Source organism: Pholis gunnellus (assembly GCF_910591455.1).
Source record: "Pholis gunnellus genome assembly, chromosome: 16".
NCBI lineage: Eukaryota > Metazoa > Chordata > Actinopteri > Perciformes > Pholidae > Pholis > Pholis gunnellus.
The window spans coordinates 20,835,340-20,847,483 of record NC_136543.1 but is presented as its reverse complement, the minus strand read 5'-3'; the positions used below and the strand labels follow the sequence as shown (position 1 = coordinate 20,847,483).

The window sequence follows — 12,144 nt, the reverse complement described above, 5'->3', positions numbered from 1 at the left end:
ACTCAGCGGATAATTCCTTTTTTAGGTAAAAAACTTGATTATCCCTTATTTAAATCTTGAAAGTTGTGAAATACAATAATAGCCGAATACACAGTTATTTTCGTTCCTTAAGTTCACGTTTATGACCGAGTGCTGGGAGCAGAAGGCAACCTCCGGTTCAGCCGAGTGAGGTCAACGCTTCATGTGTTAAAGCTGCATTCTCTCTAGTGTCCACCAGGGGGCGACTCCTCTGGTTGTATAGAAGTCTATGAGAAAATGACTACTTCTCTCTTGATTTATTACCTCAGTAAACATTGTAAACATGAGTTTATGGTTTCAATCTCTAGTTTCAAGTCTTCTTCAATACAGCATGATGTTCATTTACCAGAGACGTATACGGCGTCTCTACGTCACTCCTCCTCAGTCCAGATATGGTCACTTCCTGTTCACTGGTTGAAAAAACAACAACATGGGCAACGGCCGTAATCCAAGATGGCGGCAGCGAAATCACCGAACTTGAGTCAGTGTCTCTCTCATTGCTCAGTGGTCGGTCTCCTCCATCACCTCCATCACCACCGTGCTGGGTCCGGTGAGGATCAGGTGGCTGACGGTCCGGTAGTCCAGGTTGAGGACGCTGAGCCCGTTGAGCGAAACCACAAACTGACAAACCTGCAGGCGAAGAAGAGAGCGAAGCGGTGAGAGGAAGAGGAGTGAGGGAGGGAAAGACTGACTCACTTGTAGAAACCCAGTCGCCCGAATTTAGTTTTTAGCTTTCTGCAAACCACATGTGGACGTTTCTGGATCATGCTTACAGAAACGCGCAATGCAACAAAGTTAACGTTGTGAAATGATTGTCTTGGTTTTGGCAACAAAACTGGCAACAAAAAAATTGCAATACTTATATATTTGCAGTATTACTAACTGCTGTGTTACAAACAATGCACACAATTCTGAAAGCATGTTAGTGTGGAACTTCGGCCGCAGCCAAAGACTCCAGACTGATGAACTCTGAACACATTTCATTTATTTTCACTCAGATTTAAATTCTAAATCATCCAGGACTGGAATATTTTGGATTGTTCCTTTAGGTTAAAAAAAAACATCCTGGTTTGTGTTAAAATAGGAACGTAACGGCCGAAACTGAACAATACAACTACCGTAAACGACACCAACAACCGCCCTCAGCTGTGTTAGTCAACTATTGTTTTCTCTTGGGACATGAACAGCGGTCTCCTGGGTGAAAGTCCTACATTTCTTTAACCCATCTACCAACGTATTTCAACCTGTCCGTGGTTTGCAGAAACGGACGATGCGTCACTAAACATGCTTCCCTGGCGGCGGTGGACGTCCATGATGGAGCTAAATATGATTTACGGGAAAGTTCAAAGGAAACATCAACCGCACATTAACCGTGTACGAGGTCCACTCAATTTTAACGGCACTTTTCTACTCACAAATTACTCAGAAACTCTGCAGAATGAATGAATACATAATAATGCTATTACTGTTCCTATACTACGAGATGCCACATCCACACAAACTATTGAAATGAATAGGAAAACCCCAACTTCTCTTTGCAAATTCAGCACACGTCTTTACATGATTTCACTCCGTTTCCTTCAACTACATTTCCCACGATGCCTACCTTCATCCCGGCGGCAGCGGCCGGGCCGCAGGGCTCCACGGCCTGGATGTGACACGGACGGTTTCCTCTCACCACAAACCCCCAACCCACCGCGTCGCCCACGATCTGCAGACGCACAGAGACAAACTGTAGCAGACGAGGCTTCAGTAAAGTCCAGAAGAACTCGACCGACTCCACCAATAAACATATGGAAATAAAAGAACTTATGTGGGAGTGAACACTTGCAGGCTGTTGTTAAATCAGAGATGCAGAGTTTATTTGGGGCAGTTAAGGCTTCATGTGCCTCCTGGAGACCGTTGTTCTTGAGAAGAGCTTCTCGGCTTAATGAAAAAACCTTTTCTTTTCCTCCCTGTTCACTGTTTAAGGAGGATGAATTGTCAACGTACTGTGAATGTTTTCTTGATGTAGGGTCCTCCTGGTCTCTGCAGCTCCTCTGTGCTCACCGGCCTCTTCAGCACTAAACACCAAAACAAAAGTAAAGAAGGTCAAAATAAATGCAGACACTCATTGGATTGTGGATGTTTTGAAGCCTTGAGGCGTTTTTTTTTTGTGCAACCCTGTGAACAGGAAGTGACCATATCTGGACTGAGGAGGAGAGACGTAGAGACGCCGTATACGTCTCTGTTAGAGACCTGTCAATCACTGTGTAGCCCCGCCCCTAAAGCGTCCCCTGCTTTATGGTCTGTGTGACTCTAAATGGACCATCATTTACTAAATGAACATCATGCTGCATTGAAGAAGACTTGAAACTAGAGATTGAGACCATAAACTCATGTTTACAATGTTTACTGAGGTAATAAATCAAGAGAGAAGTAGAGTCATTTTCTCATAGACTTCTATACAACCAGAGGAGTCGCCCCCTGGTGGACACTAGAGAGAATGCAGCTTTAACACATGAAGCATCGGCTTCACTGAAGAACCGCTGTTTGCCGCCAGACATAAACATCACATCCATGTTTTTACCTGATTTGGGGTTGTAGAGCACCGGGGAGGAGGAGGAAGAGGAGGAAGAGGAGTTGTTGGATGGGCTGACTCTTCTTCTGCTGTATCTGCTGCCGTCACTGCAGCTCCTCATCCGGGCTCCTCCCTGACCTCCTGCCACCTCCTTCGCCTCCTTAGAAGGACCCACTGACGGAGGGAGAGAAAATCATTATGAGCTATTTTACATTTTTAATAACCAGAATCCAAACTGACCCAGTTTCCTCTTCCTCAATTCATCTTTAAAACGATCGCGTTTCCGTTCAAACGCGTCTTGATAAAAAGCCGACGCGTCCTTAAATACAGAGATAACAACGACAAACAGGACCTTTAACAATCTGTGACTTCACCTCTGATCCATTTAAATGAACTTCTAGTGAGCTTATGAAGTGCTAAACCTTTTATATATATATATATATATATATATATATAAATGTGCGAATTTTCTCATATTTGTGTTGTGGCCTTTGTGGTGGCTTTCAATCAAACTTGATGTATCTATAGCACGAGTCATACACCAACTACAAACGATGAACATAAAGAGTTAAAGAAACAAAGTTGAACTAACAGAAACAGAACAGGGTCAATTCATGTGTAAATGCTTCAGAAACAGGAAGTCTTAAACATCGACATTGGAGTAAATATTTTGCAGCAGAATCAAATCGTCTTCAGGATGTTCAGCCTTTGTTTCTTTGTAATGCTTTTAATACTTGACTTCTCTCTTTACTGGGTTTGTACAAAGGCAATAAAGTAGTCCATGAATCAGAGCTATGAGTTTACAGTTGAATAGAATCCCTCCTCTCTGTGGGGGAGGTCGGTTTATTGAGTCGTGCAGGTTACAATCAGAGCGTTGAGCATGAACGCCTCCGTGCGTGTTATAAACAAAAGCTTAAACCTGCGTAGTTACAACCAGACAGAGACGCTGCTTATGGGTAAATACTAAAGCCAACACAGACTTCCAGCTTCACATGGGGGGTGCAAACCTGGACCTCCAACACACTCTCACCTCTCCTACCGGCCTCCTCTCAAGTCTGCAGCGTCATAAAGACGCCACGTCTAAACATCAACAGCTCAGAGGACCGACCTACAGACGACACACACACACACACACACACACACACACACACACACACACACACACACACACACACACACACACACACACACACACACACACACACACACACACACACGATGAAGTTAACCTGCTGTTGGGTGAAACGTGTCCTTCGTCTTGTCATAACAACAACTTCTTCCTGTTCAGGATAATCATCGATCCACTACTTCCTCTTGTCGCCATGGTTACTGTACCGTAAACACGACCATAATGATTTCTTAAAAGGTGTGTGTGTGTGTGTGTGTGTGTGTGTCAGTGAAACAATGATCCTGTCGGGTCAAACGTTCTGTTAACAGCAACACGTTTACTTGCGTGTTGTGTGAAGTAAATAAACGTGTTTTAATTATTATTTATTTATCTATCTATATATAAATGTATCATTTCTCCACAAAGAAACAAGTTTCGTATACGCATCATCTGACGTTTAACAGAAACCGGTTTTTAACCAGATGTCAGAAAGTGTTTGAACGCTCTGATGATGTAACAGAAGAGTTTGTGAGAACATGTGTCTGTTAGACTGACGCGTTCTGTTCATTCACCAGCAAACACGTGATTCTGATCATCGTACAACAGCATGAAACGGATGTTATCCACCTTCATACCGCTTCTGATGATGAGGTCATAACCTCACCTGGGCCAGGAAAGAGACTCGCAATGTTAATGACATCATCGTGGTGAAGCAGCGGTTGAATCAAACCAGCAGCAGGGCTGTGTGTGTGTGTGTGTGTGTGTGTGCACCGCTACTCTGTTACCCAGTAAGAGGATAAATAGAAAAGATTTCTCATTTTAAATGAGATTTACCACAACATTAAAGAGTGTCCTCAGTTTAAAACAAGGCGACATTGAGCAACAAGTGACCCCGACTAAAGCAGAAAATGCTCTTTAAACACTGTGCGGCTCTTTGTAACGATGAGGATATTCGTTGACCTCTGACCTCTTCACTACACCATCAGCTAAAACAACGGCCTCCTGACACTGAAACCAAAGCGGTTCTTACCGGCTGTTCGAGGTCCCATCTCTCAGTCGATCGTCCGGCCGCTCAGAAGAAGAAGAAGAAGAAGAAGAAGAAGAAGAAGAAGAAGCTTGAACCGCTCCAGCAGACGGACGGACAGTCGGTCTGTTTCTGTTCTCAGTCAGCCGGTCAGTGAAACGCGTCAGTGTGTGAACGGCTCTGAAAGAGAAGGTAGTCAACAGGTGAGAAAAAAAACACACAGTGTGTGTGTGTGAGCTAAATATTAAACCCTTAAACAAACAAAGCGACTCTGTGGAGGAGGAGGAGCAGGAGGAGGAGGAGGAGGAGGAGGAGGAGGAGGAGGAGCAGGAGGAGACACATTTCCAGGATTTGTCCTCTCTGCGTTAGTGAAGTAATATGACTTTTTTTTATTATTTAATTGTTATTATAGACTATTTAATTTGGATATTTATAAACATTTAGATTCAAAGAACCTTTTGCTTGAAGATGCTTTCTGTGAAATCTTCTTTATCTTTTAAAAATAATCATTTGTGCTGATTTTTCTGTGCAGATAAGAACAAACAGAAAGCTTCTCTTTGTTCTCATTATAGCAACAAATAATATTCAAAAACAACTTTTGAATAAATGATATCAAGCAAAACATTAAACCTGCAAATGATAAAGAATGAGATTCATTTAAAGATGAAATGTTTTCAATGAGGCCTTCTGTGTTAAAGCGTTCCCTCAGCTTTGGCTGTTAGGCATCAATGTGTGGTTTCTCCTTTTCACATCTGACCCAGAACGGACGGAATGACGTCAGTATCACTGTTTAACCTGCTGTCCTACTGAGAGGAGCGCGGATTTATCCATAAAACTCCTGCATTGAGCAACTTTAGATTAAAAAGGCTTCTTTATACAAACAGAATGAGACGTATGATGATAGACCTGAGCTTCGGCCCGGTTGCCATGCAGACTGCAGGAGGCTGCAGCTGTGGAGGAAAAGGAAACACAAAGATCACTTCTGCTCCGCCGGACGGAGCGAAACGCAGAAGCGGAGACGTTCCATCAACAACAGCGCAGACGGAGCAGCAGCTGCTTTCTAAAGCCTCGTGTTGTGTTTTCTGTCACATAAATATCTTTTCAATGAGAAAATAACAGTTTAGTGTTTAACTATAAACAGCGTTTTAAAACATGTCTGAACCAGTCAGTCGTCTGGACAACGTGGCTGAGAATGACAACCAGGAAAAACGCAGCTAACAACATCAACAACAACAACAACATCATCACCATCATCATCATCATCATGCTGCAGACAGAGCAAACAGGCTTCTGATAAACACACATTCTTCTGTCTGCAGCAGACCACATTCCTCAGAGCTGAGCAGCGATCGATCAGCTGTTTCAGTTCCTTATCAGGAGTCAACAAGACGATCCATCAGGAAACCGTTAGTTCTAGATGTTTGTGTTTACTCAGTGACACACGTTCATTAACACCTTTCATTCCTTTCTTCTTGGTAGATAACAAAGTATTCTACGAACAGTGAACGTGTTTGTAACTTCGTCCCGATTATTAACATGTGAGCATGTTAGCATGCTGACGTTAGCATTTAGCTCAAAATACCTGACGTTGGTTTTGTAGTTGTTTTTCAGACCCGGTCACGTGACGCTGTACGTTTACTTCGTCGTTGGTCCCGATATCTTTTCTCAGTGTTTGATATTATCCTTTATTATAAAGTGAGCTATAATAGTTTTATTTTATTAAATATTCTAATAACGAAATACTACTGATTGCAAACTCAAAAGTCAGAATTTTGACAAAGTAAAGTTTGTAAATTAAATATTTAGTTAGGTTCAGGAGAAGACTTCTTGTTGCTCACGGAGATCAAACAGCTGAAAGAAGCCGTTTGTTGGATTAGACCAGCCTGGACAAACAGACATGTTGAAGCTGGTAAAAGCTTTAATTCAATGTTTAAAGATTACTAACTCGTCTGGATTTTTGATAACATCGGTTGCAGAACAGTCTTTAGGAAGCAAACGTTTACACGTGAGCGTCTGGGTCCTGATCTACCCGACCGACCGGCTCCACTGCCAACGAATAAAACACAAAGTCAGCAAAGTCTCTTGACCTTTGACACAGTGACTCCGTGAGCTCTGAAGGTCCCGTGGCAACACAGCAGCATGTCTGTGTCACTTACTTTATTTGTTTGCTCTCCACTTAGAAACAAATGCAATTCAATGGAGAGCAGCAGATGTTAACGGTACGACTTCATCACAGGTCAAGGCTCAAGTGAAGTCCTAAGTTTCACGTCCAGGAGGTGACATCATCTCTTCGGCTTGGACTTGGGCTGTTTTCACCGGACACCTCTGGTGCTCACTTGATTAGATTACGTTGCCTTCACACGTGGCTCATATCTGGTTCTTTTCTACAACGAATAAAGCTGTTAAATCCCATTATTCCAGTTCACAGTATAGAAACAGGATATTAACTCATTAGCAGCTAGAAGCTCAGTGCCGGCGCAGGAAAAGGTCTGATGAGCCCACTGGAGTGAAAGGTTACAACAGAGTTTGATCAAACAGCGAGATACACTTCCTATTGTTTAGATACACTTCCTATTGTTTAGATACACTTCCTATTGTTTAGTGTCTTATTGATCAAGGGGAGAGTTGAACGGACTTTCCACACGACGATAATTGAAAAGGTTATCCAAATAAAAAACTAGTCAGCTAGTTTGTTTCTTTAAATTACATTTTTCTGGGATGTTTTTCTACTTTAGCAGCAGGTAAACTATCTATCTATCTATCTATCTATCTATCTATACATAGTACTTCTTCACCTTTGTCTTTGTGTCTCCGTGCTGCTTTAGCAGGAGGATACAAAGCATATAGAAGTCTATATGGAAATAAAGTAATTGGATTACAGTCACCGGAAGTACAAAACATGTTAGGTGTGCCTTATATTTCATAAACGGTAATACCAAGTTATTGTGAGGGAAATGTCTTTAATCTTTGATTTTTGGGTTGCTGGGGGGAAAAGATAATCCTGCCCAATGACACACATTTGAGTTCAGGACCTCCCCGACAACACACATGCTGAAAATCACACGTTTACAGTCTGAATATAAAGATTTCCTAAACTAAAAGTTCATAAAAACATTCTTTTAAAAAGTGCAATACAAAAAAAAAAAAATTGCGTGAAATGAACTAAATGGTTTCACCATGTAGACAATCAAGTGTTTCAGACGACTACGAAGTGAAAATATCTAATTAAACAACTAAATGGTTTCTCCCGTGTTGACAGTTAGGCTTTGTCTCAGATGACTTTGATGTGAGGATCATTTACTACAAACTAACTAAATAAATGGTGTCTCCCGTGTAGACAATCAAGCATTGTCTCAGACTACTACGTCTTGTGAATCCCGTAACTACAACCTGAACAACTAAAGGGTTTCTCCCGTGTCGACAAACAACGTGTCATCTCATTTGGTGATTCAGTGCAAATCTTTGACCTCAATTGTTCCTCGCTTGTGGGCAGTCAGGTGACGTTTCAGACTACAATGTTGAGTGAATCCTCTCCCACAGACCACACAAGTAAACGGTTTCTCCCTCGTGTGGACGACCATGTGTTGATTCAACAGTTCCTTTTGTGCAAATTCCCTTCCACACTCTGAACAACTGAACGGTTTCCCTCCTGTGTGGCTCGTCAAGTGTTGATTGAGATTACCTTGATGCAAGAATCCTTTACCGCAAAACGAACAACTAAACGGTTTCTCCCCAGTGTGGATGGTCATGTGTCGCGTCAGACTACCCTGTTGTGTGAATCTTCTACCACAAACTGAACAGCTGAACGGTTTCTCCCCAGAGTGGGTTTTCATGTGTCTAACCAAACTGGCACCGGAACTTAAACTTGTTTTACAAACTGTGCAGCTGAAACGTTTTCCATCCGAATGAACTCCTGAGGGTGAGAGTTTCTGCAGACGTCCCCCGTGGCCAAAACGTCTAGCTCCTTCCACACACCCAGTATTACATTCATCATCATTTACAGGTACGTCATTGTTTTGCAAAGGGTTTGGACCTGACGGCGGTTCCCCAGTCTCCTCCCAGTCACTACTGCTGGCATCAGTCTCAGATTCAGAGGAGGATGAAGTCTCGTCATCGGTCTCGGATTCAGAGGATGAAGTCTCGTCATCGGATTCAGAGGATGAAGTCTCGTCATGAGTTGCTGGTTGAAAAGGACCATCTGGACCCGAGTTACTGGCTGATTCTGAACCGCCACGGTCATCCTCATCGGCTTCTGTTTTCAAACGCTCTGCCCCTCTGTTGTCCTCAGTGTGGCTCTCGTGAAGCTGTGAGGACTGATCCCTCTCATCGACGTCCTCGTCAGTCTTCACAGTGACCAACGTAAATGGGAAGTTGATATAGATTTCCTCCAGCCCTTGGAGCTGCTCTCCCCCCTGAATGAAGAGTTCCACCTGCTCCTCTTTAACGTGTGGAGGTTCTGGATCCTCCTGGTCCAGACTGAAGCTCCACTCCCGCTGCTCGGGGGGAACCTCTTCTTTAACGACCAACGGCTGCTGGACGTCTGTGGAGAACATACGGACGCGTCTTAAACTGTGATTTCATGTTAACATATGAATCACTGACACCACTGCTTTCTGTTGCACATTTAGTAAAACATATTTAGACTTAATTCAAACTACAGCCTGTTATGTGTTCTACCTGGCTGTGAGACATAGAGGTAAACAGTTATTCCTGACCCGTCAGACGGTTTGTTACACAGAATCATCTGAGAAGCCGTTTGTTTGGAAAAGGGCAGGCACTTTCAAAAAAATTCCTGGCAGGTGATTGGAGGACCAATCTGTCAATCAAACTTGCCGAAACCGTCAGGAGAAGAGCGGGAAACATATTTTCCATTAAGAAAAGCCTTCATCGTCATTCTTTGCTCTACTTTCTATGAAGAAATATTCTCCAGTTCTGACATTACTGATGCTAATGCAGCCTCTAGGCTGATACTATATAGATTAAAAAATACACAATATAGAGATTTGAGGTTTCTGCCCGACAACGATGAAGTATGAATCGGCTAAATATTGTTTCAAGAGCAGCAACAGTTATGTTTACACCAGCAAGGCCACGATAACAACTATCTACAAAGAAATGTCAATAAAATACGTCACATTCCTGACATCACAATACAGTCAAGATTAGAGAGAATGAAGAACACAGAGGTCAGTATCAGTACCTCAAAGTACCATAAATACATTTATTTATTCATCGGATTAATCTATAACAAAAATAATCATTAAATTAATCTATGATGAAAACAACCATTAGATTATAGTTCATGAGCTCCACCTCAGTTTAAAAAAGTGCTTTACATTAATGCACCAGTAACAATAATCTAATCATGCAATAACTATTATAATATTTCTACTTTTAATACATGTTCGTGATTAGACTTAACTCAACGTTGCCTATTGTCACCAAACGTTAGGAAACATGTGAAATGCAGGACTTTTTAACGTACTTTGTGGAAGTATTCCGATCTTTTATTGCAGTAAAAGTACTAACACCTGAGTGAAAATACTCCTCTGGTGTATACTGTGAGGAATCAATCAATAAGACTTTATAATAAATCACCTCTGGCCAAATAAAACACAACTACACTATTGGTTGAATATTTGCACTATTGTTTAGTTCATTTAATGTTATTCTTTTTCATTGTATATATTGTGCATTTGATATTTAATATTTGTACTCCCGGGATTAATAAAGTATCTGTCTGTCTGAACAGGCAGCGTGAACTGACCTGCTTTAGTCTGAAGTAGTTTCCGTTGTCGCTCGTTCTCCTCTTTGGAACGAGAACGTTCCTCCTCGTACTCTGCTATTGTTCGTTCAAACAGACTGAATATCTCTTCAGCAGCCGCAGTTAGTCGCTGGTTGACTAAACATCTCAGCATTTGGACTTTAGACATTTTCACACGACTTCTTCTCCGTTAAAAACCCGCCGTTTACTTTCCATTAAGCGCTAACAAGCGCGGTGTCGCTAACCCGTCGGTCTGCTTCCGGATAGCATGATAGGCTAACTTCGATAGCTTTATAGACCCCCAGGAGAGGTAAATAAAGCTAAAAATGTCAATTGTCAGTCGCGCCAAATAGCAACATCCGGTTCCGGTGTGACTTGGTTCTTCTTCTTCTTTGATGGTTTACGTCAGTTTGCATCCAGAATGTCGCATTACTGCCACCTTCAGGTCTTTATTATCCCCTTCTTCTTCTTCTTCTTCTTCTTCTTCTTCTTCTTCTTCTTCTTCTCCTTCTTCTTCTTCTTCTTCTTCTTCTTCTTCTTTCAGTTTATTGGCGGACTACAAACCAACGTTTAAGGTGCATTCCGCCACTTACTGGACCGGAGTGTGTAACGTCATGACTTTATGACAGTTATCATTTAAACACAATAATAATATTATTTATAAATAAAATAAAAAACAAACTAAACAAAACAAAAAATGTAAATAAAGCCCTTTTAGCTGAACTTGTTTGTCCGCTGTCTCTCTGCCCTTCAGTCTTTCTCTCTCCACACTGAGCTTCCTCCGCTCTGTCAGCACATGTTCAACAGTTGCACATCTCACATTTATTCCACTCTGTCTTTTTCATGATGTATAACCTGTCTTGGATTAAAGGTCCTCTTGACGTTGATCACTTTTATTTTGATTCCAACAAATCCTCTTTTGTCTGCCATCCAACCAACCAACCATATATTCATCCATCCATCCAACCAAGCAAACACGCATACAAACCAACCAACCATTCACCCAACCAACCGTTTTATTTCTCTTGAATGTTCGTCATGTCCCGCCGGCTACATAGTGACAGTCCTCTCCTCATAAGCTACTGTGTGTCTCATTGATTTCAAAGATTTAGTAGAAGAACATCATCTTATTGTAGTATAAAGAGGACATATAGCAGTTTTCCAGTACTGCTTTTAAGCCTTCGAGGTAAACCTTTGTGTATTTTGTGCCTCTGTGTTTTATTCCCATGTATCAGCTCTTGTTTACTGTAACGGAGATAAAGCTGCCCTCTGCTGGAGAAAAGCTTCGGACACGTTCAAGTTATGTTTTATGAACTCCCCTTGTTGTCTTTCCTTCCTCTTCAGTGTTTCTCACAGCTTGTTACCGTCTTCTTCATTGCCTTCGCTCTCCTCTGTATCTCTGCTAACAAATATACTTTTTATATTTGAAGAACTACAAATATAATAAGCCTTTAAAGTCCTCAGAGTCAATGATGCTTTATCAGAAAACATGTGAAAATAGAAATTTGGATATAAGGAAATGAGAATGGTTCATAAAAGTCTTATGTAAAGATGATAACATCTCAGGTCATATTCTGTTATCAATGAGTATATTTCACATGATTGTTCTGTATTTCTGCCCCTCGTAAAGCTTTAGCACCCGTGGTTACCAACAGAGAGCGCCAGTGTGT

General features: G+C 41.8%; 1 protein-coding gene across 1 annotated transcript; it reads right to left on the bottom strand.

Annotated features, from left to right (window-relative positions):
- Positions 1 to 519: 519 nt before the first annotated feature.
- LOC306708488 (DEP domain-containing mTOR-interacting protein-like) lies at positions 520 to 10,562 on the bottom strand (the record flags this gene model as incomplete). The annotated part of the gene is made up of 6 exons (XM_079176330.1): positions 10,478 to 10,562; positions 4,717 to 4,890; positions 2,588 to 2,752; positions 2,011 to 2,081; positions 1,625 to 1,729; positions 520 to 648 (listed from the first exon to the last, which is right to left on the bottom strand). Exons 2-6 carry the CDS (start codon positions 4,733 to 4,735, stop codon positions 520 to 522), a joined length of 489 nt encoding a protein of 162 aa, XP_079032456.1. The 5' UTR covers positions 4,736 to 4,890; positions 10,478 to 10,562.
- Between the last annotated feature and the right edge of the window lie 1,582 nt (positions 10,563 to 12,144).